Genomic DNA, 27320 nt, shown 5'->3' with positions numbered 1-27320 from the left:
ATCGGAGGCGAGGGGCATCGGGGGAGAGCAGCGACGGTGAGGGATCGGAGGCGAGGGGCATCGGGGGAGAGCAGCGACGGTGAGGGATCGGAGGCGAGGGGCATCGGGGGAGAGCAGCGACGGTGAGGGATCGGAGGCGAGGGGCATCGGGGGAGAGCAGCGACTGTGAGGGATCGGAGGCGAGGGGCATCGGGGGAGAGCAGCGACTGTGAGGGATCGGAGGCGAGGGGCATCGGGGGAGAGCAGCGACTGTGAGGGATCGGAGGCGAGGGGCATCGGGGGAGAGCAGCGACTGTGAGGGATCGGAGGCGAGGGGCATCGGGGGAGAGCAGCGACTGTGAGGGATCGGAGGCGAGGGGCATCGGGGGAGAGCAGCGACTGTGAGGGATCGGAGGCGAGGGGCATCGGGGGAGAGCAGCGACTGTGAGGGATCGGAGGCGAGGGGCATCGGGGGAGAGCAGCGACTGTGAGGGATCGGAGGCGAGGGGCATCGGGGGAGAGCAGCGACTGTGAGGGATCGGAGGCGAGGGGCATCGGGGGAGAGCAGCGACTGTGAGGGATCGGAGGCGAGGGGCATCGGGGGAGAGCAGCGACTGTGAGGGATCGGAGGCGAGGGGCATCGGGGGAGAGCAGCGACTGTGAGGGATCGGAGGCGAGGGGCATCGGGGGAGAGCAGCGACTGTGAGGGATCGGAGGCGAGGGGCATCGGGGGAGAGCAGCGACTGTGAGGGATCGGAGGCGAGGGGCATCGGGGGAGAGCAGCGACTGTGAGGGATCGGAGGCGAGGGGCATCGGGGGAGAGCAGCGACTGTGAGGGATCGGAGGCGAGGGGCATCGGGGGAGAGCAGCGACTGTGAGGGATCGGAGGCGAGGGGCATCGGGGGAGAGCAGCGACTGTGAGGGATCGGAGGCGAGGGGCATCGGGGGAGAGCAGCGACTGTGAGGGATCGGAGGCGAGGGGCATCGGGGGAGAGCAGCGACTGTGAGGGATCGGAGGCGAGGGGCATCGGGGGAGAGCAGCGACTGTGAGGGATCGGAGGCGAGGGGCATCGGGGGAGAGCAGCGACTGTGAGGGATCGGAGGCGAGGGGCATCGGGGGAGAGCAGCGACTGTGAGGGATCGGAGGCGAGGGGCATCGGGGGAGAGCAGCGACTGTGAGGGATCGGAGGCGAGGGGCATCGGGGGAGAGCAGCGACTGTGAGGGATCGGAGGCGAGGGGCATCGGGGGAGAGCAGCGACTGTGAGGGATCGGAGGCGAGGGGCATCGGGGGAGAGCAGCGACTGTGAGGGATCGGAGGCGAGGGGCATCGGGGGAGAGCAGCGACTGTGAGGGATCGGAGGCGAGGGGCATCGGGGGAGAGCAGCGACTGTGAGGGATCGGAGGCGAGGGGCATCGGGGGAGAGCAGCGACTGTGAGGGATCGGAGGCGAGGGGCATCGGGGGAGAGCAGCGACTGTGAGGGATCGGAGGCGAGGGGCATCGGGGGAGAGCAGCGACTGTGAGGGATCGGAGGCGAGGGGCATCGGGGGAGAGCAGCGACTGTGAGGGATCGGAGGCGAGGGGCATCGGGGGAGAGCAGCGACTGTGAGGGATCGGAGGCGAGGGGCATCGGGGGAGAGCAGCGACTGTGAGGGATCGGAGGCGAGGGGCATCGGGGGAGAGCAGCGACTGTGAGGGATCGGAGGCGAGGGGCATCGGGGGAGAGCAGCGACTGTGAGGGATCGGAGGCGAGGGGCATCGGGGGAGAGCAGCGACTGTGAGGGATCGGAGGCGAGGGGCATCGGGGGAGAGCAGCGACTGTGAGGGATCGGAGGCGAGGGGCATCGGGGGAGAGCAGCGACTGTGAGGGATCGGAGGCGAGGGGCATCGGGGGAGAGCAGCGACTGTGAGGGATCGGAGGCGAGGGGCATCGGGGGAGAGCAGCGACTGTGAGGGATCGGAGGCGAGGGGCATCGGGGGAGAGCAGCGACTGTGAGGGATCGGAGGCGAGGGGCATCGGGGGAGAGCAGCGACTGTGAGGGATCGGAGGCGAGGGGCATCGGGGGAGAGCAGCGACTGTGAGGGATCGGAGGCGAGGGGCATCGGGGGAGAGCAGCGACTGTGAGGGATCGGAGGCGAGGGGCATCGGGGGAGAGCAGCGACTGTGAGGGATCGGAGGCGAGGGGCATCGGGGGAGAGCAGCGACTGTGAGGGATCGGAGGCGAGGGGCATCGGGGGAGAGCAGCGACTGTGAGGGATCGGAGGCGAGGGGCATCGGGGGAGAGCAGCGACTGTGAGGGATCGGAGGCGAGGGGCATCGGGGGAGAGCAGCGACTGTGAGGGATCGGAGGCGAGGGGCATCGGGGGAGAGCAGCGACTGTGAGGGATCGGAGGCGAGGGGCATCGGGGGAGAGCAGCGACTGTGAGGGATCGGAGGCGAGGGGCATCGGGGGAGAGCAGCGACTGTGAGGGATCGGAGGCGAGGGGCATCGGGGGAGAGCAGCGACTGTGAGGGATCGGAGGCGAGGGGCATCGGGGGAGAGCAGCGACTGTGAGGGATCGGAGGCGAGGGGCATCGGGGGAGAGCAGCGACTGTGAGGGATCGGAGGCGAGGGGCATCGGGGGAGAGCAGCGACTGTGAGGGATCGGAGGCGAGGGGCATCGGGGGAGAGCAGCGACTGTGAGGGATCGGAGGCGAGGGGCATCGGGGGAGAGCAGCGACTGTGAGGGATCGGAGGCGAGGGGCATCGGGGGAGAGCAGCGACTGTGAGGGATCGGAGGCGAGGGGCATCGGGGGAGAGCAGCGACTGTGAGGGATCGGAGGCGAGGGGCATCGGGGGAGAGCAGCGACTGTGAGGGATCGGAGGCGAGGGGCATCGGGGGAGAGCAGCGACTGTGAGGGATCGGAGGCGAGGGGCATCGGGGGAGAGCAGCGACTGTGAGGGATCGGAGGCGAGGGGCATCGGGGGAGAGCAGCGACTGTGAGGGATCGGAGGCGAGGGGCATCGGGGGAGAGCAGCGACTGTGAGGGATCGGAGGCGAGGGGCATCGGGGGAGAGCAGCGACTGTGAGGGATCGGAGGCGAGGGGCATCGGGGGAGAGCAGCGACTGTGAGGGATCGGAGGCGAGGGGCATCGGGGGAGAGCAGCGACTGTGAGGGATCGGAGGCGAGGGGCATCGGGGGAGAGCAGCGACTGTGAGGGATCGGAGGCGAGGGGCATCGGGGGAGAGCAGCGACTGTGAGGGATCGGAGGCGAGGGGCATCGGGGGAGAGCAGCGACTGTGAGGGATCGGAGGCGAGGGGCATCGGGGGAGAGCAGCGACTGTGAGGGATCGGAGGCGAGGGGCATCGGGGGAGAGCAGCGACTGTGAGGGATCGGAGGCGAGGGGCATCGGGGGAGAGCAGCGACTGTGAGGGATCGGAGGCGAGGGGCATCGGGGGAGAGCAGCGACTGAGGGATCGGAGGCGAGGGGCATCGGGGGGAGAGCAGCGACTGTGAGGGATCGGAGGCGAGGGGCATCGGGGGAGAGCAGCGACTGTGAGGGATCGGAGGCGAGGGGCATCGGGGGAGAGCAGCGACTGTGAGGGATCGGAGGCGAGGGGCATCGGGGGAGAGCAGCGACTGAGGGATCGGAGGCGAGGGGCATCGGGGGAGAGCAGCGACTGTGAGGGATCGGAGGCGAGGGGCATCGGGGGAGAGCAGCGACTGTGAGGGATCGGAGGCGAGGGGCATCGGGGGAGAGCAGCGACTGTGAGGGATCGGAGGAGGCGAGGGGCATCGGGGGAGAGCAGCGACTGTGAGGGATCGGAGGCGAGGGGCATCGGGGGAGAGCAGCGACTGTGAGGGATCGGAGGCGAGGGGCATCGGGGGAGAGCAGCGACTGTGAGGGATCGGAGGCGAGGGGCATCGGGGGAGAGCAGCGACTGTGAGGGATCGGAGGCGAGGGGCATCGGGGGAGAGCAGCGACTGTGAGGGATCGGAGGCGAGGGGCATCGGGGGAGAGCAGCGACTGTGAGGGATCGGAGGCGAGGGGCATCGGGGGAGAGCAGCGACTGTGAGGGATCGGAGGCGAGGGGCATCGGGGGAGAGCAGCGACTGTGAGGGATCGGAGGCGAGGGGCATCGGGGGAGAGCAGCGACTGTGAGGGATCGGAGGCGAGGGGCATCGGGGGAGAGCAGCGACTGTGAGGGATCGGAGGCGAGGGGCATCGGGGGAGAGCAGCGACTGTGAGGGATCGGAGGCGAGGGGCATCGGGGGAGAGCAGCGACTGTGAGGGATCGGAGGCGAGGGGCATCGGGGGAGAGCAGCGACTGTGAGGGATCGGAGGCGAGGGGCATCGGGGGAGAGCAGCGACTGTGAGGGATCGGAGGCGAGGGGCATCGGGGGAGAGCAGCGACTGTGAGGGATCGGAGGCGAGGGGCATCGGGGGAGAGCAGCGACTGGAGGGATCGGAGGCGAGGGGCATCGGGGGAGAGCAGCGACTGTGAGGGATCGGAGGCGAGGGGCATCGGGGAGAGCAGCGACTGTGAGGGATCGGAGGCGAGGGGCATCGGGGGAGAGCAGCGACTGAGGGATCGGAGGCGAGGGGCATCGGGGGAGAGCAGCGACTGAGGGATCGGAGGCGAGGGGCATCGGGGGAGAGCAGCGACTGTGAGGGATCGGAGGCGAGGGGCATCGGGGGAGAGCAGCGACTGTGAGGGATCGGAGGCGAGGGGCATCGGAGGCGAGGGGCATCGGGGGAGAGCAGCGACTGAGGGATCGGAGGAGAGGGGCATCGGGGGAGAGCAGCGACTGAGGGATCGGAGGCGAGGGGCATCGGGGGAGAGCAGCGACGGTGAGGGATCGGAGGCGAGGGGCATCGGGGGAGAGCAGCGACGGTGAGGGATCGGAGGCGAGGGGCATCGGGGGAGAGCAGCGACGGTGAGGGATCGGAGGCGAGGGGCATCGGGGGAGAGCAGCGACGGTGAGGGATCGGAGGCGAGGGGCATCGGGGGAGAGCAGCGACGGTGAGGGATCGGAGGCGGGGGGCATCGGGGGAGAGCAGCGACGGTGAGGGATCGGAGGCGAGGGGCATCAGGGGAGAGCAGCGACGGTGAGGGATCGGAGGCGAGGGGCATCAGGGGAGAGCAGCGACGGTGAGGGATCGGAGGCGAGGGGCATCAGGGGAGAGCAGCGACGGTGAGGGATCGGAGGCGAGGGGCATCGGGGGAGAGGAGCGACGGTGAGGGATCGGAGGCGAGGGGCATCGGGGTAGAGCAGTGACTGAGGGATCGGAGGCGAGGGGCATCGGGGGGAGAGCATAGATGACTTACCTGTAGGAAGAACTTCTTTTTATCTTTACCAGACCTGAAAATCAAGACGAGATGTGAGATGATGACGAAAAGGCGCTGTTCTGGTGCAGCTCGAGACGGCCGACTAGTGTCCACAGCCCACTCCACCTGCTTGGGGATCATACCTTTTAGTTTAGGACCCTGAGGTTCCCTCACCTTTCTGCTGTTAATCAGCAGGTCCTTGCTGTGTCCTTACATACCCTCGGATCGTTGCTGGTGACGGCGTGTTACCTATTCGGGCCGGGGGTTCTAGTAGTCGGCTGGAGTTACCTTGGAGTCCCTCGTGGATGTTTGCCGTGCTTTTTCCGGTGTCATCTTGGAGTTAAGTATATTCCCGTTTGTTTCCCGTGTGTCCTTTAGTTATAGTGGGGCTGACTTAGTGCTCACCCCTCCCCTGCCCACCTAGGGCCTTAGGGTCAGATAGGGCCAGGTTTCCTGCTCGGCGATAGGTTCTGCACCTATTTAGGGGGTCTATAGGGGAGTCCGGGTTTGTCGTCCTATTTAGGGGTCTCCACTCTCCTTAGTGGTAGGGCTCTCTCTCCTTTTCCCGTCGTATATGCTGGTTTCTCTCCATACCTAGCATCACACTCCCACCATGACGTTACCCAGAAGCCTCACTCTTCTGGTAATTATGACCTTAGTCTTTGATCCCATACTGTTAACCAAGTATGAGGCGGGGGCTACACATGCGGCATTTATAGGGGAGATAGGAGCGCAGTTACCCTGTCTTCTCCAGGCACAGGCTGACATGTTCATCATTCCTATAGTAGTGCGAGGTGCTCTGAGAGACAGCCAGCGAGACCGATAACCGAGAGACATCCACCACCGGATCTAGGAGAGAGCAGATTAGCGTTACACCACCGGGAGGAAGCAGGAGGAGAGAATGGCGAAGGGGGCGCCAAGAGTAATCCTGCAGTGAGGGGGTACAGGGGCAGTGAGGGGGTACAGGGGCAGTGAGGGGAGGGGTGAGCGCGAGAGGCGCAGCGAGAGGGGGTGACGGTTGAGGAACAGGCACAGGGGCAGTGAGAGGAGAACAGGCACAGGGGCAGTGAGCGGGACAGTGAAGGGACAAGCGCAGCGAGGGGGTACAGGGGCAGTGAGCCTGCAGTGAGGGGAGGGGAGGGGTGAGAGGGACAGGCGCAGCGAGGAGGGGGGGCGGTGGAGGGACAGGCGCAGCGAGGAGGGGGGGCGGTGGAGGGACAGGCGCAGCGAGGAGGGGGGGCGGTGGAGGGACAGGCGCAGCGAGGGGGTACAGGGGCAGTGAGCCTGCAGTGAGGGGAGGGGAGGGGTGAGAGGGACAGGCGCAGCGAGGAGGGGGGGCGGTGGAGGGACAGGCGCAGCGAGGAGGGGGGGCGGTGGAGGGACAGGCGCAGCGAGGAGGGGGGGCGGTGGAGGGACAGGCGCAGCGAGGGGGTACAGGGGCAGTGAGCCTGCAGTGAGGGGAGGGGAGGGGTGAGAGGGACAGGCGCAGCGAGGAGGGGGGGCGGTGGAGGGACAGGCGCAGCGAGGAGGGGGGGCGGTGGAGGGACAGGCGCAGCGAGGAGGGGGGGCGGTGGAGGGACAGGCGCAGCGAGGAGGGGGGGCGGTGGAGGGACAGGCGCAGCGAGGAGGTACAGGGGCAGTGAGCCTGCAGTGAGGGGAGGGGAGGGGTGAGAGGGACAGGCGCAGCGAGGAGGGGGGCGGTGGAGGGACAGGCGCAGCGAGGGGGTACAGGGGCAGTGAGCCTGCAGTGAGGGGAGGGGAGGGGTGAGAGGGACAGGCGCAGCGAGGAGGGGGGGCGGTGGAGGGACAGGCGCAGCGAGGAGGGGGGGCGGTGGAGGGACAGGCGCAGCGAGGGGGTACGGGGCAGTGGGCCTGCAGTGAGGGGAGGGGAGGGGTGAGAGGGACAGGCGCAGCGAGGGGGGGGGGGGCGGTGGAGGGACAGGCGCAGCGAGGAGGGGGGGCGGTGGAGGGACAGGCGCAGCGAGGAGGGGGGGCGGTGGAGGGACAGGCGCAGCGAGGAGGGGGGGCGGTGGAGGGACAGGCGCAGCGAGGGGGTACAGGGGCAGTGAGCCTGCAGTGAGGGGAGGGGTGAGCGGGACAGGCGCAGAGAGGGGGGGCGGTGGAGGGACAGGCGCAGAGAGGGGGGGCGGTGGACGGACAGGCGCAGAGAGGGGGTACAGGGGCAGTGAGGGGGTACAGGGCAGTGAGCCTGTAGTGAGGGGAGGGGTGAGCGGGACAGGGGCAGCGAGGGGGGGGGCGGTGGAGGGACAGGCGCAGCGAGGGGGGCGGTGGAGGGACAGGCGCAGCGAGGGGGGGCGGTGGAGGGACAGGCGCAGCGAGGGGGGGGGGGAGGTGGAGGGACAGGCGCAGCGAGGGGGGGGGGTGGAGGGACAGGCGCAGCGAGGGGGGGGAGGTGGAGGGACAGGCGCAGCGAGGGGGGCGGTGGAGGGACAGGCGCAGCGAGGGGGGGCGGTGGAGGGACAGGCGCAGCGAGGGGGGGGGAGGTGGAGGGACAGGCGCAGCGAGGGGGGGGGGAGGTGGAGGGACAGGCGCAGCGAGGGGGGGGGGGGAGGTGGAGGGACAGGCGCAGCGAGGGGGGGGAGGTGGAGGGACAGGCGCAGCGAGGGGGGGGAGGTGGAGGGACAGGCGCAGCGAGGGGGGGGAGGTGGAGGGACAGGCGCAGCGAGGGGGGGGGAGGTGGAGGGACAGGCGCAGCGAGGGGGGGGGGAGGTGGAGGGACAGGCGCAGCGAGGGGGGGGGTGGAGGGACAGGCGCAGCGAGGGGGGGGTGGAGGGACAGGCGCAGCGAGGGGGGGGTGGAGGGACAGGCGCAGCGAGGGGGGGGTGGAGGGACAGGCGCAGCGAGGGGGGGGTGGAGGGACAGGCGCAGCGAGGGGGGGGGGAGGTGGAGGGACAGGCGCAGCGAGGGGGGGGCGGTGGCGGCGGGACAGGCGCAGCGAGGGGGGGGCGGTGGAGGGACAGGCGCAGCGAGGGGGGGGGCGGTGGAGGGACAGGCGCAGCGAGGGGGGGCGGTGGAGGGACAGGCGCAGCGAGGGGGGGGTGGAGGGACAGGCGCAGCGAGGGGGGGGGTGGAGGGACAGGCGCAGCGAGGGGGGGGGTGGAGGGACAGGCGCAGCGAGGGGGGGGGGGAGGTGGAGGGACAGGCGCAGCGAGGGGGGGGGGGAGGTGGAGGGACAGGCGCAGCGAGGGGGGGGTGGAGGGACAGGCGCAGCGAGGTGGAGGGACAGGCGCAGCGAGGGGGGGGGACAGGCGCAGCGAGGGGGGGGAGGTGGAGGGACAGGCGCAGCGAGGGGGGGGGAGGTGGAGGGACAGGCGCAGCGAGGGGGGGGAGGTGGAGGGACAGGCGCAGCGAGGGGGGGGAGGTGGAGGGACAGGCGCAGCGAGGGGGGGGGAGGTGGAGGGACAGGCGCAGCGAGGGGGGGGAGGTGGAGGGACAGGCGCAGCGAGGGGGGGGAGGGACAGGCGCAGCGAGGGGGGGGGGTGGAGGGACAGGCGCAGCGAGGGGGGAGAGGTGGAGGGACAGGCGCAGCGAGGGGGGGGAGGTGGAGGGACAGGCGCAGCGAGGGGGGGAGGTGGAGGGACAGGCGCAGCGAGGGGGGGGAGGTGGAGGGACAGGCGCAGCGAGGGGGGGGAGGTGGAGGGACAGGCGCAGCGAGGGGGGGGGGAGGTGGAGGGACAGGCGCAGCGAGGGGGGGGGGGAGGTGGAGGGACAGGCGCAGCGAGGGGGGGGGGTGGAGGGACAGGCGCAGCGAGGGGGGGGGGAGGTGGAGGGACAGGCGCAGCGAGGGGGGGGGGAGGTGGAGGGACAGGCGCAGCGAGGGGGGGGGGGAGGTGGAGGGACAGGCGCAGCGAGGGGGGGGGGGGAGGTGGAGGGACAGGCGCAGCGAGGGGGGGGGGAGGTGGAGGGACAGGCGCAGCGAGGGGGGGGGGGAGGTGGAGGGACAGGCGCAGCGAGGGGGGGGAGGTGGAGGGACAGGCGCAGCGAGGGGGGGCGGTGGAGGGACAGGCGCAGCGAGGGGGGGCGGTGGAGGGACAGGCGCAGCGAGGGGGGGCGGTGGAGGGACAGGCGCAGCGAGGGGGGGCGGTGGAGGGACAGGCGCAGCGAGGGGGGGCGGTGGAGGGACAGGCGCAGCGAGGGGGGGCGGTGGAGGGACAGGCGCAGCGAGGGGGGGCGGTGGAGGGACAGGCGCAGCGAGGGGGGGCGGTGGAGGGACAGGCGCAGCGAGGGGGGGCGGTGGAGGGACAGGCGCAGCGAGGGGGGGCGGTGGAGGGACAGGCGCAGCGAGGGGGGGCGGTGGAGGGACAGGCGCAGCGAGGGGGGGCGGTGGAGGGACAGGCGCAGCGAGGGGGGGCGGTGGAGGGACAGGCGCAGCGAGGGGGGGCGGTGGAGGGACAGGCGCAGCGAGGGGGGGCGGTGGAGGGACAGGCGCAGCGAGGGGGGGCGGTGGAGGGACAGGCGCAGCGAGGGGGGGCGGTGGAGGGACAGGCGCAGCGAGGGGGGGCGGTGGAGGGACAGGCGCAGCGAGGGGGGGCGGTGGAGGGACAGGCGCAGCGAGGGGGGGCGGTGGAGGGACAGGCGCAGCGAGGGGGGGCGGTGGAGGGACAGGCGCAGCGAGGGGGGGCGGTGGAGGGACAGGCGCAGCGAGGGGGGGCGGTGGAGGGACAGGCGCAGCGAGGGGGGGCGGTGGAGGGACAGGCGCAGCGAGGGGGGGCGGTGGAGGGACAGGCGCAGCGAGGGGGGGCGGTGGAGGGACAGGCGCAGCGAGGGGGGGCGGTGGAGGGACAGGCGCAGCGAGGGGGGGCGGTGGAGGGACAGGCGCAGCGAGGGGGGGCGGTGGAGGGACAGGCGCAGCGAGGGGGGGGGGTGGAGGGACAGGCGCAGCGAGGGGGGGGGAGGTGGAGGGACAGGCGCAGCGAGGGGGGGGGGTGGAGGGACAGGCGCAGCGAGGGGGGGGAGGTGGAGGGACAGGCGCAGCGAGGGGGGGGGTGGAGGGACAGGCGCAGCGAGGGGGGGGTGGAGGGACAGGCGCAGCGAGGGGGGGGTGGAGGGACAGGCGCAGCGAGGGGGGGGGAGGTGGAGGGACAGGCGCAGCGAGGGGGGGCGGTGGCGGCGGGACAGGCGCAGCGAGGGGGGGGCGGTGGAGGGACAGGCGCAGCGAGGGGGGGGCGGTGGAGGGACAGGCGCAGCGAGGGGGGGCGGTGGAGGGACAGGCGCAGCGAGGGGGGGGTGGAGGGACAGGCGCAGCGAGGGGGGGGTGGAGGGACAGGCGCAGCGAGGGGGGGGTGGAGGGACAGGCGCAGCGAGGGGGGGGGGAGGTGGAGGGACAGGCGCAGCGAGGGGGGGGGGGAGGTGGAGGGACAGGCGCAGCGAGGGGGGGGTGGAGGGACAGGCGCAGCGAGGTGGAGGGACAGGCGCAGCGAGGGGGGGGGACAGGCGCAGCGAGGGGGGGGAGGTGGAGGGACAGGCGCAGCGAGGGGGGGGGAGGTGGAGGGACAGGCGCAGCGAGGGGGGGGAGGTGGAGGGACAGGCGCAGCGAGGGGGGGGAGGTGGAGGGACAGGCGCAGCGAGGGGGGGGGAGGTGGAGGGACAGGCGCAGCGAGGGGGGGGGAGGTGGAGGGACAGGCGCAGCGAGGGGGGTGGGAGGGACAGGCGCAGCGAGGGGGGGGGGTGGAGGGACAGGCGCAGCGAGGGGGGAGAGGTGGAGGGACAGGCGCAGCGAGGGGGGGGGAGGTGGAGGGACAGGCGCAGCGAGGGGGGGGAGGTGGAGGGACAGGCGCAGCGAGGGGGGGGAGGTGGAGGGACAGGCGCAGCGAGGGGGGGGGGAGGTGGAGGGACAGGCGCAGCGAGGGGGGGGGGGAGGTGGAGGGACAGGCGCAGCGAGGGGGGGGGGGTGGAGGGACAGGCGCAGCGAGGGGGGGGGGAGGTGGAGGGACAGGCGCAGCGAGGGGGGGGGGAGGTGGAGGGACAGGCGCAGCGAGGGGGGGGGGGAGGTGGAGGGACAGGCGCAGCGAGGGGGGGGGGAGGTGGAGGGACAGGCGCAGCGAGGGGGGGGGGAGGTGGAGGGACAGGCGCAGCGAGGGGGGGGGGGAGGTGGAGGGACAGGCGCAGCGAGGGGGGGAGGTGGAGGGACAGGCGCAGCGAGGGGGGGCGGTGGAGGGACAGGCGCAGCGAGGGGGGGCGGTGGAGGGACAGGCGCAGCGAGGGGGGGCGGTGGAGGGACAGGCGCAGCGAGGGGGGGCGGTGGAGGGACAGGCGCAGCGAGGGGGGGCGGTGGAGGGACAGGCGCAGCGAGGGGGGGCGGTGGAGGGACAGGCGCAGCGAGGGGGGGCGGTGGAGGGACAGGCGCAGCGAGGGGGGCGGTGGAGGGACAGGCGCAGCGAGGGGGGGCGGTGGAGGGACAGGCGCAGCGAGGGGGGGCGGTGGAGGGACAGGCGCAGCGAGGGGGGGCGGTGGAGGGACAGGCGCAGCGAGGGGGGGCGGTGGAGGGACAGGCGCAGCGAGGGGGGGCGGTGGAGGGACAGGCGCAGCGAGGGGGGGCGGTGGAGGGACAGGCGCAGCGAGGGGGGGCGGTGGAGGGACAGGCGCAGCGAGGGGGGGCGGTGGAGGGACAGGCGCAGCGAGGGGGGGCGGTGGAGGGACAGGCGCAGCGAGGGGGGGCGGTGGAGGGACAGGCGCAGCGAGGGGGGGCGGTGGAGGGACAGGCGCAGCGAGGGGGGGCGGTGGAGGGACAGGCGCAGCGAGGGGGGGCGGTGGAGGGACAGGCGCAGCGAGGGGGGGCGGTGGAGGGACAGGCGCAGCGAGGGGGGGCGGTGGAGGGACAGGCGCAGCGAGGGGGGGCGGTGGAGGGACAGGCGCAGCGAGGGGGGGCGGTGGAGGGACAGGCGCAGCGAGGGGGGGCGGTGGAGGGACAGGCGCAGCGAGGGGGGGCGGTGGAGGGACAGGCGCAGCGAGGGGGGGGGTGGAGGGACAGGCGCAGCGAGGGGGGGGAGGTGGAGGGACAGGCGCAGCGAGGGGGGGGGGTGGAGGGACAGGCGCAGCGAGGGGGGGGGAGGTGGAGGGACAGGCGCAGCGAGGGGGGGGGAGGTGGAGGGACAGGCGCAGCGAGGGGGGGCGGTGGAGGGACAGGCGCAGCGAGGGGGGGCGGTGGAGGGACAGGCGCAGCGAGGGGGGGCGGTGGAGGGACAGGCGCAGCGAGGGGGGGGGGAGGTGGAGGGACAGGCGCAGCGAGGGGGGGGGGAGGTGGAGGGACAGGCGCAGCGAGGGGGGGGGAGGTGGAGGGACAGGCGCAGCGAGGGGGGGGAGGTGGAGGGACAGGCGCAGCGAGGGGGGGGGAGGTGGAGGGACAGGCGCAGCGAGGGGGGGGAGGTGGAGGGACAGGCGCAGCGAGGGGGGGGGAGGTGGAGGGACAGGCGCAGCGAGGGGGGGGGAGGTGGAGGGACAGGCGCAGCGAGGGGGGGGGGGGTGGAGGGACAGGCGCAGCGAGGGGGGGGGTGGAGGGACAGGCGCAGCGAGGGGGGGGGTGGAGGGACAGGCGCAGCGAGGGGGGGGTGGAGGGACAGGCGCAGCGAGGGGGGGGTGGAGGGACAGGCGCAGCGAGGGGGGGGGAGGTGGAGGGACAGGCGCAGCGAGGGGGGGGCGGTGGCGGCGGGACAGGCGCAGCGAGGGGGGGGCGGTGGAGGGACAGGCGCAGCGAGGGGGGGGCGGTGGAGGGACAGGCGCAGCGAGGGGGGGCGGTGGAGGGACAGGCGCAGCGAGGGGGGGTGGAGGGACAGGCGCAGCGAGGGGGGGTGGAGGGACAGGCGCAGCGAGGGGGGGGTGGAGGGACAGGCGCAGCGAGGGGGGGGGGAGGTGGAGGGACAGGCGCAGCGAGGGGGGGGGGAGGTGGAGGGACAGGCGCAGCGAGGGGGGGGTGGAGGGACAGGCGCAGCGAGGTGGAGGGACAGGCGCAGCGAGGGGGGGGGACAGGCGCAGCGAGGGGGGGGAGGTGGAGGGACAGGCGCAGCGAGGGGGGGGGGAGGTGGAGGGACAGGCGCAGCGAGGGGGGGGAGGTGGAGGGACAGGCGCAGCGAGGGGGGGGGAGGTGGAGGGACAGGCGCAGCGAGGGGGGGGAGGTGGAGGGACAGGCGCAGCGAGGGGGGGGAGGTGGAGGGACAGGCGCAGCGAGGGGGGGGGAGGGACAGGCGCAGCGAGGGGGGGGGGTGGAGGGACAGGCGCAGCGAGGGGGGAGAGGTGGAGGGACAGGCGCAGCGAGGGGGGGGGAGGTGGAGGGACAGGCGCAGCGAGGGGGGGGAGGTGGAGGGACAGGCGCAGCGAGGGGGGGGAGGTGGAGGGACAGGCGCAGCGAGGGGGGGGAGGTGGAGGGACAGGCGCAGCGAGGGGGGGGGAGGTGGAGGGACAGGCGCAGCGAGGGGGGGGGAGGTGGAGGGACAGGCGCAGCGAGGGGGGGGGAGGTGGAGGGACAGGCGCAGCGAGGGGGGGGGGAGGTGGAGGGACAGGCGCAGCGAGGGGGGGGGGGAGGTGGAGGGACAGGCGCAGCGAGGGGGGGGAGGTGGAGGGACAGGCGCAGCGAGGGGGGGCGGTGGAGGGACAGGCGCAGCGAGGGGGGGCGGTGGAGGGACAGGCGCAGCGAGGGGGGGCGGTGGAGGGACAGGCGCAGCGAGGGGGGGCGGTGGAGGGACAGGCGCAGCGAGGGGGGGCGGTGGAGGGACAGGCGCAGCGAGGGGGGGCGGTGGAGGGACAGGCGCAGCGAGGGGGGGCGGTGGAGGGACAGGCGCAGCGAGGGGGGGCGGTGGAGGGACAGGCGCAGCGAGGGGGGGCGGTGGAGGGACAGGCGCAGCGAGGGGGGGCGGTGGAGGGACAGGCGCAGCGAGGGGGGGCGGTGGAGGGACAGGCGCAGCGAGGGGGGGCGGTGGAGGGACAGGCGCAGCGAGGGGGGGCGGTGGAGGGACAGGCGCAGCGAGGGGGGGCGGTGGAGGGACAGGCGCAGCGAGGGGGGGCGGTGGAGGGACAGGCGCAGCGAGGGGGGGCGGTGGAGGGACAGGCGCAGCGAGGGGGGGCGGTGGAGGGACAGGCGCAGCGAGGGGGGGCGGTGGAGGGACAGGCGCAGCGAGGGGGGGCGGTGGAGGGACAGGCGCAGCGAGGGGGGGCGGTGGAGGGACAGGCGCAGCGAGGGGGGGCGGTGGAGGGACAGGCGCAGCGAGGGGGGGCGGTGGAGGGACAGGCGCAGCGAGGGGGGGCGGTGGAGGGACAGGCGCAGCGAGGGGGGGCGGTGGAGGGACAGGCGCAGCGAGGGGGGGCGGTGGAGGGACAGGCGCAGCGAGGGGGGGCGGTGGAGGGACAGGCGCAGCGAGGGGGGGCGGTGGAGGGACAGGCGCAGCGAGGGGGGGCGGTGGAGGGACAGGCGCAGCGAGGGGGGGCGGTGGAGGGACAGGCGCAGCGAGGGGGGGCGGTGGAGGGACAGGCGCAGCGAGGGGGGGCGGTGGAGGGACAGGCGCAGCGAGGGGGGGCGGTGGAGGGACAGGCGCAGCGAGGGGGGGCGGTGGAGGGACAGGCGCAGCGAGGGGGGGCGGTGGAGGGACAGGCGCAGCGAGGGGGGGCGGTGGAGGGACAGGCGCAGCGAGGGGGGGCGGTGGAGGGACAGGCGCAGCGAGGGGGGGCGGTGGAGGGACAGGCGCAGCGAGGGGGGGCGGTGGAGGGACAGGCGCAGCGAGGGGGGGCGGTGGAGGGACAGGCGCAGCGAGGGGGGGCGGTGGAGGGACAGGCGCAGCGAGGGGGGGCGGTGGAGGGACAGGCGCAGCGAGGGGGGGCGGTGGAGGGACAGGCGCAGCGAGGGGGGGCGGTGGAGGGACAGGCGCAGCGAGGGGGGGCGGTGGAGGGACAGGCGCAGCGAGGGGGGGCGGTGGAGGGACAGGCGCAGCGAGGGGGGGCGGTGGAGGGACAGGCGCAGCGAGGGGGGGCGGTGGAGGGACAGGCGCAGCGAGGGGGGGCGGTGGAGGGACAGGCGCAGCGAGGGGGGGCGGTGGAGGGACAGGCGCAGCGAGGGGGGGCGGTGGAGGGACAGGCGCAGCGAGGGGGGGCGGTGGAGGGACAGGCGCAGCAGGGGGGGCGGTGGAGGGACAGGCGCAGCGAGGGGGGGCGGTGGAGGGACAGGCGCAGCGAGGGGGGGCGGTGGAGGGACAGGCGCAGCGAGGGGGGGCGGTGGAGGGACAGGCGCAGCGAGGGGGGCGGTGGAGGGACAGGCGCAGCGAGGGGGGGCGGTGGAGGGACAGGCGCAGCGAGGGGGGGCGGTGGAGGGACAGGCGCAGCGAGGGGGGGCGGTGGAGGGACAGGCGCAGCGAGGGGGGGCGGTGGAGGGACAGGCGCAGCGAGGGGGGGCGGTGGAGGGACAGGCGCAGCGAGGGGGGGCGGTGGAGGGACAGGCGCAGCGAGGGGGGGCGGTGGAGGGACAGGCGCAGCGAGGGGGGGCGGTGGAGGGACAGGCGCAGCGAGGGGGGGCGGTGGAGGGACAGGCGCAGCGAGGGGGGGCGGTGGAGGGACAGGCGCAGCGAGGGGGGGCGGTGGAGGGACAGGCGCAGCGAGGGGGGGCGGTGGAGGGACAGGCGCAGCGAGGGGGGGCGGTGGAGGGACAGGCGCAGCGAGGGGGGGCGGTGGAGGGACAGGCGCAGCGAGGGGGGGCGGTGGAGGGACAGGCGCAGCGAGGGGGGGCGGTGGAGGGACAGGCGCAGCGAGGGGGGGCGGTGGAGGGACAGGCGCAGCGAGGGGGGGCGGTGGAGGGACAGGCGCAGCGAGGGGGGGCGGTGGAGGGACAGGCGCAGCGAGGGGGGGCGGTGGAGGGACAGGCGCAGCGAGGGGGGGCGGTGGAGGGACAGGCGCAGCGAGGGGGGGCGGTGGAGGGACAGGCGCAGCGAGGGGGGGCGGTGGAGGGACAGGCGCAGCGAGGGGGGGCGGTGGAGGGACAGGCGCAGCGAGGGGGGGCGGTGGAGGGACAGGCGCAGCGAGGGGGGGCGGTGGAGGGACAGGCGCAGCGAGGGGGGGCGGTGGAGGGACAGGCGCAGCGAGGGGGGGCGGTGGAGGGACAGGCGCAGCGAGGGGGGGCGGTGGAGGGACAGGCGCAGCGAGGGGGGGCGGTGGAGGGACAGGCGCAGCGAGGGGGGGCGGTGGAGGGACAGGCGCAGCGAGGGGGGGCGGTGGAGGGACAGGCGCAGCGAGGGGGGGCGGTGGAGGGACAGGCGCAGCGAGGGGGGGCGGTGGAGGGACAGGCGCAGCGAGGGGGGGCGGTGGAGGGACAGGCGCAGCGAGGGGGGGCGGTGGAGGGACAGGCGCAGCGAGGGGGGGCGGTGGAGGGACAGGCGCAGCGAGGGGGGGCGGTGGAGGGACAGGCGCAGCGAGGGGGGGCGGTGGAGGGACAGGCGCAGCGAGGGGGGGCGGTGGAGGGACAGGCGCAGCGAGGGGGGGCGGTGGAGGGACAGGCGCAGCGAGGGGGGGCGGTGGAGGGACAGGCGCAGCGAGGGGGGGCGGTGGAGGGACAGGCGCAGCGAGGGGGGGCGGTGGAGGGACAGGCGCAGCGAGGGGGGGCGGTGGAGGGACAGGCGCAGCGAGGGGGGGCGGTGGAGGGACAGGCGCAGCGAGGGGGGGCGGTGGAGGGACAGGCGCAGCGAGGGGGGGCGGTGGAGGGACAGGCGCAGCGAGGGGGGGCGGTGGAGGGACAGGCGCAGCGAGGGGGGGCGGTGGAGGGACAGGCGCAGCGAGGGGGGGCGGTGGAGGGACAGGCGCAGCGAGGGGGGGCGGTGGAGGGACAGGCGCAGCGAGGGGGGGCGGTGGAGGGACAGGCGCAGCGAGGGGGGGCGGTGGAGGGACAGGCGCAGCGAGGGGGGGCGGTGGAGGGACAGGCGCAGCGAGGGGGGGCGGTGGAGGGACAGGCGCAGCGAGGGGGGGCGGTGGAGGGACAGGCGCAGCGAGGGGGGGCGGTGGAGGGACAGGCGCAGCGAGGGGGGGCGGTGGAGGGACAGGCGCAGCGAGGGGGGGCGGTGGAGGGACAGGCGCAGCGAGGGGGGGCGGTGGAGGGACAGGCGCAGCGAGGGGGGGCGGTGGAGGGACAGGCGCAGCGAGGGGGGGCGGTGGAGGGACAGGCGCAGCGAGGGGGGGCGGTGGAGGGACAGGCGCAGCGAGGGGGGGCGGTGGAGGGACAGGCGCAGCGAGGGGGGGCGGTGGAGGGACAGGCGCAGCGAGGGGGGGCGGTGGAGGGACAGGCGCAGCGAGGGGGGGCGGTGGAGGGACAGGCGCAGCGAGGGGGGGCGGTGGAGGGACAGGCGCAGCGAGGGGGGGCGGTGGAGGGACAGGCGCAGCGAGGGGGGGCGGTGGAGGGACAGGCGCAGCGAGGGGGGGCGGTGGAGGGACAGGCGCAGCGAGGGGGGGCGGTGGAGGGACAGGCGCAGCGAGGGGGGGCGGTGGAGGGACAGGCGCAGCGAGGGGGGGCGGTGGAGGGACAGGCGCAGCGAGGGGGGGCGGTGGAGGGACAGGCGCAGCGAGGGGGGGCGGTGGAGGGACAGGCGCAGCGAGGGGGGGCGGTGGAGGGACAGGCGCAGCGAGGGGGTTCAGGGGCAGTGAGAGGGTACAGGGGCAGTGAGAGGGTACAGGGGCAGTGAGAGGGTACAGGGGCAGTGAGCCTGCAGTGAGGGGAGAGCGGGACAGGCGCAGCGATGGGGGGGGAGTGGTGGAGGAACAGGCGCAGCGAGGGGGGGTGGTGGAGGGACAGGCGCAGCGAGGGGGGGTGGTGGAGGGACAGGCGCAGCGAGGGGGGGTGGTGGAGGGACAGGCGCAGCGAGGGGGTACAGGGGCAGTGAGGTGCAGCAGGGTGGAGTGACGGCTGCAGGGAGCAATGCTGGGGTCAGGGCACTGTCGCCCACGCTCACCCTCCACTGTGTTGGTGTGCAGGACCCGCTCCAGACCTCGAGACTGATAGAACTCCCGGATCCTCATGTCTTCATCTGAAAAACATCAATAAAGTGTGCTGCCAACCACAGGAGGTAGAGGGGGGGGCAGCGTGCCGCCAACCACAGGAGGTAGAGAGAGGGGGGGGGGCAGCGTGCCGCCAACCACAGGAGGTAGAGAGAGGGGGGGGGGGCAGCGTGCCGCCAACCACAGGAGGTAGAGAGAGAGGGGGGGGGGCGCCAGCGTGCCGCCAACCACAGGAGGTAGAGAGGGGGGGGGGGGGGCAACGTGCCGCCAACCACAGGAGGTAGAGAGAGGGGGGCCAGCGTGCCGCCAACCACAGGAGGCAGAGAGAGGGGGGGGGGCAGCGTGCCGCCAACCACAGGAGGCAGAGAGAGGGGGGGGGGGCAGCGTGCCGCCAACCACAGGAGGCAGAGAGAGGGGGGGGGCAGCGTGCCGCCAACCACAGGAGGCAGAGAGAGGGGGGGGGCCAGCGTGCCGCCAACCACAGGAGGTAGAGAGAGAGGCGAGGCAGAGAAAGGCAGCGGCGGAGCTGTAGAGCAGGTGAGAAGAGGCGGGGCTGCAGAGTGAAGGGGCTGTAGAAAGGGGAGAGGCGGTGCTGAGGAGCAGTAGAGAGGCAGGGTTGTGGAGCTGAGGAAGGGGAGAAAAGCCAGGGAGAGGGGCTGCGGATCAGAGGGGGCAGTGTAGAGAGGCGGGGCTGCGGAGCAGAGGGGGCAGTAGAGAGGCGGGGCTGCGGAGCAGAGGGGCCAGAGCAGAGAGCGGGAAAGGCGGGGCTGCGGAGCAATAGAGAGGCGGGGCTGCGGAGCAATAGAGAGGCGGGGCTGCGGAGCAATAGAGAGGCGGGGCTGCGGAGCAATAGAGAGGCGGGGCTGCGGAGCAATAGAGAGGCGGGGCTGCGGAGCAATAGAGAGGCGGGGCTGCGGAGCAATAGAGAGGCGGGGCTGCGGAGCAATAGAGAGGCGGGGCTGCGGAGCAATAGAGAGGCGGGGCTGCGGAGCAATAGAGAGGCGGGGCTGCGGAGCAATAGAGAGGCGGGGCTGCGGAGCAATAGAGAGGCGGGGCTGCGGAGCAGAGGGAGCAGTGGAGAGGCGGGGCTGCAGAGCAGAGGGAGCAGTGGAGAGGCGGGGCTGCAGAGCAGAGGGAGCAGTGGAGAGGCAGGGCTGCGGAGCAGAGGGAGCAGTGGAGAGGCAGGGCTGCGGAGCAGTGGAGAGGCAGGGCTGCGGAGCAGAGGGAGCAGTAGAGAGGCTGGGCTGCGGAGCAGAGGGAGCAGTAGAGAGGCGGGGCTGCGGAGCAGAGGGAGCAGTAGAGAGGCGGGGCTGCGGAGCAGAGGGAGCAGTAGAGAGGCGGGGCTGCGGAGCAGAGGGGCCAGAGCAGAGACCGGGAAAGGCGGGGCTGCGGAGCAGAGGGGGCAGTAAAGAGAGGCGGGGCTGCGGAGCAGAGGGGGCAGTGTAGAGGCGGGGGGCAGTAGATGGGAGTGGCCTGACGCAGCACTCACTCTCCTGCAGCCGCGGCACCAGCTTGTACACGATGTCCTGCATGACGCGGTCCAGCTTGAGGTTGAGCAGTGGCTGGGTCTCATGGATCTTGATGTTACACAGAGGGCAGTACTTGCTGGTCTGCAGATACTTCACTATACAGCTCTTACAGACTGGGGGGGGGGGGGGGGCAGAAGAGAAGGCGGAGTCACACACAAGCTACGACATGGGGGCACAGGAGGGAGTCAGCAGCGTGCTGGGGCCTTACACGTGTGCAGACACTCGGTGATGGTGGTGGCGTCGATGAAGTAGCCGGCACACAGGTAGCACACGATGTGTTCATTCAGCTCCTTGATCTTCACTTTCACCACCTCCTGGAGAGAAACAAGGAGAAACTCTGGAGCCTGTAACAGGGGAAAGGAGTGTAAAGTGTGCTAGAGAGGGGGGAAGGACACAGCATTTAATCTTAATTATCCAGAGGTCTATTTTCAGCAGGTCAGGAGACTGTCACATTGTCTGAATGTTGACACTTAAGTTGATGTGTGTTGTAACTTATTGTCTTCACCCTGGAGGATAGGGACGCAGGGTCATGGAACAAGGCTGTTAGCCAAATGCTGATCACATATTGTACCAGGCCAGCTAGTTTGTTGACCTTCAAAGCAGAGGAGGAAAAACTATGCAGACTGATTAAATGCTCAAACAATGAGAGTTAAATGTCTTGAAGGGCAGCTGTGAACTATATAAGGGGGTGTGAGGACCTGGCCACATACTAAATACTTTTCCAGCACTGAGCACCCCTTTTCGTCAATCTTAATTTTGTGTTTTGTTAGACATTTGCTTGCTGTGTTTTGTTAGTGATTTGTTTGCTCATCAGTTCAACCTCAGGTATCTATTCCTTTCACTGACCATATCTCCGAGACCTTGGGCCATTGTTCTCACCACAGGGGGTCTCACATGCAAACCCAGGGGATGGGCTCCACCTGAGAAAATATCTGCACTAAGGCACAGTTAGCTGGGGGAGGGAGGGGTGAGCTCTTCTGCCGATCCAGGGGGCTGAACCCTGTGCAGGAGAAAGAGAACATTTTGCTAGTCGGACTGAGAGCTGGGTGGTATCAGGGGCTGCGGTCGTGATATCCATCATCCGAAGGAGCATATGCTGTGACTGCCAATATACCGGCGGGAGATACAAAAAGCTGTGGGCCAACCAAAAGTTCGGGGACAGTGGGTATCACTTGGTATGGGGCAGTGGAACTACTGATCCCAGGTTGGAAATTCGAGGACTAAGAGAATTGCCTGTTGGACATTTACCTGGAATTGCTGTTCACCGTGGTCGGAAGGAATAAAACTATTTGCATCGATAACCTGCCTAGGTGATTATTAAAATCCACAACTGCACATCTTTACAGGGGGACATGCCTCTGTATCACAAAACCACATCCAGGAACACTCTACATGACACCATGGCTCCATCAAGAGGGACACAGATTTGGATTTGTCAGGGAGATATTAAGAAAATATGAACCATTTCTCCCAAACCCCTTTTCACCCTTCCCTACCATTTGTCACAGGAGAGCTGACAGTCCAGCAACTGTCTCTCTGCAAATTACCACCTACAGCAGAAGTGACATGTAAAGCTATAGCCTAATTAAAATGCGAGGGTCTTTCTCCCTGGCAGCCGCAAGGGATGATTAGACACCGGCTTTAGATCAATTGACATGTAGCTGTTGAAGCTTGCTTCCCAGGACAAAAAAGGGAATTTACTAGAGAGTCCAGGGACGCCCGAGATGAAATATGGAGTAGCTCAAGTTCCATAATTCTGATAAGGGGACCCATATTTTTAGTGGCAGGGTCAGCCAAGGAACAAGATGCTTATTTTTTCGTAACTGTAAGTCCCTCTGGGGAGCTGTAGAGCAAGAGCACCAGAATAACGGATCGCAGCTACGCCATGTGCAGTCTCTAAATGAAGGTAAAATCAAAGAAAATATGGTATCACTTTTGGGATCAACCAGCGATAAGTTATCCCAAAAAACAAATCTCTTAAATAAAATGTGCAGGCTGGAGACCAGCCCCATGATGTCAGCACAGGGGGTGTGTGGGCAGATCTTCCCTTAGGCATAAAAGAGTCCACGGAGGAGAGATGAGCATTCTTTGCCAGGGGGGTATAGACACTATAAGCAATGGATCGCGTTTGATAACGCTCAAATCAAATAGGGGAGCCCCTCCTCCAGCTATACTGATTCGTCTCTGCGAACTCTATATTAAGTTTCTTCTGTGATCCTGTTTATTTTATGTAACTGTCTATTCTGTAATGTAAATGCCCATTTGTAAAATCTTGTATATTTTTCATAACACTGCCTCCCTTTTGGATTAAATATAAAATTGAATAGTTCTGTTTATTTTGTCCTGTAATCGTTCCCTCCCCAGAAGCCATATATGCTACCAGACGGCAGGCGTCCGGCCAGGCCTGTATTATAGTTCAAACTCGGCCGGTGGTGGCAGCGAATAATAATAATTGGACTATCGTGAAGGTGGCAGAAACTACGGGGCATGTACACATTCCATGCGTTGGAATCCGGATGTGTGATTACATACGCTTTTTGCTCGCTTGCCGATAGCTGTGTAGTGAGTAGTTGGGATCGTGTGCGCACAGACCCCTGACGAAATCCTGACAGTGATCTCCCCGGCGTCGCCCCTGCTGTCTCTGAAACCCTGACAGGATTCTACAGGATGCCAGCCTAATGGACCATGGCACTGGCTGGAGGAATACAGATCTGCTCCATTGACTATCACAGAACCCATAAACACATTTTGGGAAACCAGGTTGAGACCCTCCGGTCACCTGGTCCCATGGATATGTTCGGAGAAAGTCAGAGTGAGATCTTCAGGTTACCTGGCCTTGTACCTCAATGGACTGTCAGCTTCTTAAGTTTGCCGATAACTCATCTCTGTGGGGGCCCGCCAAAAGCTAGGGGCCACTGGTTGAGGTAAATCGGCCCTGGAAGCCCCAGCAGCTTTAAACCCGGCAACGACAACAAGGACAAGGAGAACAGGGGGGGGGTGGCGAGGAGCGGACGACGGTGGCGAGGAGCGGACGGCGGTGGCGAGGAGCGGACGGCGGTGGCGAGGAGCGGACGGCGGTGGCGAGGAGCGGACGGCGGTGGCGAGGAGCGGACGGCGGTGGCGAGGAGCGGACGGCGGTGGCGAGGAGCGGACGGCGGTGGCGAGGAGCGGACGGCGGAAGGGAGGGGACGGCGGAAGGGAGGGGACGGCGGAAGGGAGGGGACGGCGGAAGGGAGGGGACGGCGGAAGGGAGGGGACGGCGGAAGGGAGGGGACGGCGGAAGGGAGGGGACGGCGGAAGGGAGGGGACGGCGGCGAGGAGGGGACGGCGGCGAGGAGGGGACGAGGGCGAGGAGGGGACGGCGGCGAGGAGGGGACGGCGGCGAGGAGGGGACGGCGGCGAGGAGGGGACGGCGGCGAGGAGGGGACGAGGGCGAGGAGGGGACGAGGGCGAGGAGGGGACGGCGGCGAGGAGGGGACGGCGGCGAGGAGGGGACGGCGGCGAGGAGGGGACGGCGGCGAGGAGGGGACGGCGGCGAGGAGGGGACGGCGGCGAGGAGGGGACGAGGGCGAGGAGGGGACGAGGGCGAGGAGGGGACGAGGGCGAGGAGGGGACGAGGGCGAGGAGGGGACGGCGGCGAGGAGGGGACGGCGGCGAGGAGGGGACGAGGGCGAGGAGGGGACGAGGGCGAGGAGGGGGCGAGGGCGAGGAGGGGACGGCGGCGAGGAGGGGACGGCGGCGAGGAGGGGACGGCGGCGAGGAGGGGACGGCGGCGAGGAGGGGACGGCGGCGAGGAGGGGACGGCGGCGAGGAGGGGACGGCGGCGAGGAGGGGACGGCGGCGAGGAGGGGACGGCGGCGAGGAGGGGACGAGAGCGAGGAGGGGACGGCAAGGGATGTTGGCGGAGGATGTGGAGGGGACGAGGGCGAGGAGGGGACGGCAAGGGATGTTGGCGGAGGATGTGGAGGGGACGAGGGCGAGGAGGGGACGGCGGCGAGGAGGGGACGAGGGCGAGGAGGGGACGAGGGCGAGGAGGGGACGAGGGCGAGGAGGGGACGGCGGCGAGGAGGGGACGGCGGCGAGGAGGGGACGGCGGCGAGGAGGGGACGGCGGCGAGGAGGGGACGGCGGCGAGGAGGGGACGGCGGCGAGGAGGGGACGGCGGCGAGGAGGGGACGGCAAGGGATGTTGGCGGAGGATGTGGAGGGGACACACCGACCGGAGGTCCAGACGCGACTTTCGGGAGCACACACTCCGGGGCCGCTCACCTCGTTCCGCAGAGGGTCCATCTTGTACACGGACTGTAGCTGGTTTCGGAGCCGCATAGCGATCACCATCGGTCCCTGTGTAGTCGCCATGTTCCCGCCAGTGACGACACTTCCGGGGAAGCAGTCAACTCCGGCTTAGAACTGTTGTCATGGAGATGACGCAGGGCACGTTCTGGAGGTTTCATCATCGTGACGTCACAATGCGCCCCTCCTGGAGATGCAGCTGTGGAAGGCGGGGTTATGTAAATAAGACATGTGACAGCGCAGTCTGTTTAGGTTATAGCCCGGGTTGATTCCGGGGGCGGGCCTATAGCGATGTGGGCGGGGTTACGTGCAGTGTCCTGGTCTTGTGCTGCAGAGCCCCGCCCCTTACAAGTCAGCGACAGCTGATCCCGCGGAGCGGTCGTGACGCCTCCAGCCGAGAGGCCGAGCCCCGGTCACCTCCACAGGCCGCACACACGTGACGGCTGAGCCCCGACCTCACTGAGGCCCGTCATGTCTCCTCGGCGCTCCCCTCTCTGCCCTTTTGCGCCTTCTATTCGTCGCTCCCCTCTCTGCCCTTTGGGCCGTCTCCTCGGCGCTCCCCTCTCTGCCCTTTGGGCCGTCTCCTCGGCGCTCCCCTCTCTGCCCTTTGGGCCGTCTCTTCGGCGCTCCCCTCTCTGCCCTTTGGGCCCTCTCCTCGGCGCTCCCCTCTCTGCCCTTTGGGCCCTCTCCTCGGCGCTCCCCTCTCTGCCCTTTGGGCCCTCTCCTCGGCGCTCCCCTCTCTGCCCTTTGGGCCGTCCCCTCGGCTCTCCCCTCTCTGCCCTTTGGGCCGTCTCCTCGGCGCTCCCCTCTCTGCCCTTTGGGCCGTCTCCTCGGCGCTCCCCGCTCTGCCCTTTGGGCCGTCTCCTCGGCGCTCCCCTCTCTGCCCTTTGGGCCGTCTCCTCGGCGCTCCCCTCTCTGCCCTTTGGGCCGTCTCCTCGGCGCTCCCCGCTCTGCCCTTTGGGCCGTCTCCTCGGCGCTCCCCGCTCTGCCCTTTGGGCCGTCTCCTCGGCGCTCCCCGCTCTGCCCTTTGGGCCGTCTCCTCGGCGCTCCCCGCTCTGCCCTTTGGGCCGTCTCCTCGGCGCTCCCCGCTCTGCCCTTTGGGCCGTCTCCTCGGCGCTCCCCGCTCTGCCCTTTGGGCCGTCTCCTCGGCGCTCCCCGCTCTGCCCTTTGGGCCGTCTCCTCGGCGCTCCCCGCTCTGCCCTTTGGGCCGTCTCCTCGGCGCTCCCCGCTCTGCCCTTTGGGCCGTCTCCTCGGCGCTCCCCGCTCTGCCCTTTGGGCCGTCTCCTCGGCGCTCCCCGCTCTGCCCTTTGGGCCGTCTCCTCGGCGCTCCCCGCTCTGCCCTTTGGGCCGTCTCCTCGGCGCTCCCCTCTCTGCCCTTTTGGGCCATCACCTCGGCGCTCCCCTCTCTGCCCTTTTGGGCCATCACCTCTGCGCTCCCCTCTCTGCCCTTTTGGGCCATCACCTCTGCGCTCCCCTCTCTGCCCTTTGGGTCAGCTCCGCCTTTGGGCCGTCTCCTCAGAGCTCCCCTCTCCCTCTCTGCCCCCGGGACGTGTCAGGCTGAGTTATGTCACAATGTGTACCTCCTCTGTAGAGGTGCTTCCCTTTGTCTTCTGTACTCCACCTGTATACCTGTGTTACAGATATAACAGCCTTACTCACCCCCCCCCCCCCCCCCATGCTCCAGCGTCTACTCGCTGCTGCTCCAGTCCAGTTTACTGGCTTCAGCGGTGGTGATATCTTATCTGTAACCGCTGCAGCCAATCACAAAGTAAAACATCTGGTGCCGACTAAACCAGCATCAGCGTATGTACTAAACCTTCTCATGTATCATACACCTCCTGTATCCTCTATGCTGTATGTACCGTACCTCCTCATGTATCGTACACCTCCTGTATCCTCTACACTGTATGTACTGTACCTCCTCATGTATCGTACACCTCCTGTATCCTCTACGCTGTATGTACTGTACCTCCTCATGTATCATACACCTCCTGTATCCTCTACGCTGTATGTACTGTACCTCCTCATGTATCGTACACCTCCTGTATCCTCTACGCTGTATGTACTGTACCTCCTCATGTATCATACACCTCCTGTATCCTCTACGCTGTATGTACTGTACCTCCTCATGTATCGTACACCTCCTGTATCCTCTACGCTGTATGTACCGTACCTCCTCATGTATCATACACCTCCTGTATCCTCTATGCTGTATGTACCGTACCTCCTCATGTATCATACACCTCCTGTATCCTCTACACTGTATGTACCGTACCTCCTCATGTATCGTGCACCTCCTGTATCCTCTACACTGTATGTACTGTACCTCCTCATGTATCATACACCTCCTGTATCCTCTATGCTGTATGTACCGTACCTCCTCATGTATCGTACACCTCCTGTATCCTCTACACCAGAGGTCCCCAACCGCCGGTCCGCGGATCAGGACCGGGCCGTTGGGGTTTTTCAGCCGGTCCGCGGCGCTGCTGACAGCTAGCTCCGCAGCCCTGCGCCTGGTCAGAGCTCGCTCTGTGTGGATTTATAATGTTTTCTGCCATAGCCGTGACAGCTCGCAGCTCCCGGCAGAGAACATTATGCAGGACGGGGTGGGGCGTTGGGCGGGTCTTAGTGACGCAGCCCTCCACAGCACAGCATGGTACCTGTTGTACGTCACGGGGCGGGTCTTAGTGACGCGGCCCTCCTGCACAGCATGGTGTGTTCCTGACGGGGTGGGGCGGCAGGCTCTCCTCACTGACACGCCCCCGGCAGAACATGTTATGTGGGGCGTGCTGGGGCAGCAGACTGGCTTCAGTGACGCGGCTCCCGGTACCGGTGTTCAGTGTGTAGCGCTGCTAAGCAGCAGCGCTGTATACACTGACGCTCAATGTACAATGCTGCTACTTAGCAGCGCTGTACACCGAGGTCCCGCCAGCATCCTCCCCATACAGCTCCACCCCTCCATAACCCCACCCCCATATGACCAAAGCCCCGCCCCCACCCCCACCGGGCCATGGAAAACTGGTCTTGCTTAAAGCCGGTCCCTGGTGCAAAAAAGGTTGGGGACCTCTGCTCTACACTGTATGTACTGTACCTCCTCATGTATCATACACCTCCTGTATCCGCTTTGCTGTATGTACCGTACCTCCTCATGTATCGTACACCTCCTGTATCCTCTACACTGTATGTACCGTACCTCCTCATGTATCATAAACCTCCTGTACCCTCTACA

The 27320-nt window shown here is 69.8% G+C and overlaps 1 protein-coding gene across 6 annotated transcripts in view; it reads right to left on the bottom strand.

Annotated features, from left to right (window-relative positions):
• Nucleotides 1-24463, bottom strand: part of PCGF1 (polycomb group ring finger 1) — a 37348-nt gene extending 12885 nt beyond the window's left edge. Inside the window, exons 1-6 of one of the 6 annotated variants that reach the window (XM_073657890.1) lie at nt 24068-24288; nt 20009-20144; nt 19761-19913; nt 18226-18300; nt 6034-6142; nt 5294-5327 (exon numbers count right to left, since the gene is read on the bottom strand). In XM_073657890.1, coding sequence (XP_073513991.1) covers nt 5294-5327; nt 6034-6142; nt 18226-18300; nt 19761-19913; nt 20009-20144; nt 24068-24157 — 597 coding nt within the window. In that variant the 5' untranslated portion in view covers nt 24158-24288. Of the gene's footprint in view, nt 1-5293; nt 5328-6033; nt 6143-18225; nt 18301-19760; nt 19914-20008; nt 20145-24067 lie in introns of all 6 variants that reach the window. The other 5 variants (XM_073657886.1, XM_073657897.1, XM_073657892.1 and 2 more) reach the window with 5 other exon arrangements.
• Nucleotides 24464-27320: the final 2857 nt, after the last annotated feature.

The sequence above is a fragment of the Phyllobates terribilis genome, unplaced genomic scaffold (genome assembly GCF_046119375.1).
Source record: "Phyllobates terribilis strain yellow unplaced genomic scaffold, ASM4611937v1 Scaffold_1__5_contigs__length_1240528914, whole genome shotgun sequence".
In the NCBI taxonomy this organism is placed as follows: Eukaryota; Metazoa; Chordata; class Amphibia; order Anura; family Dendrobatidae; genus Phyllobates; species Phyllobates terribilis.
Note: the sequence above shows the minus strand (reverse complement) of the source record. Positions and strands in the feature narration are given on the sequence as shown.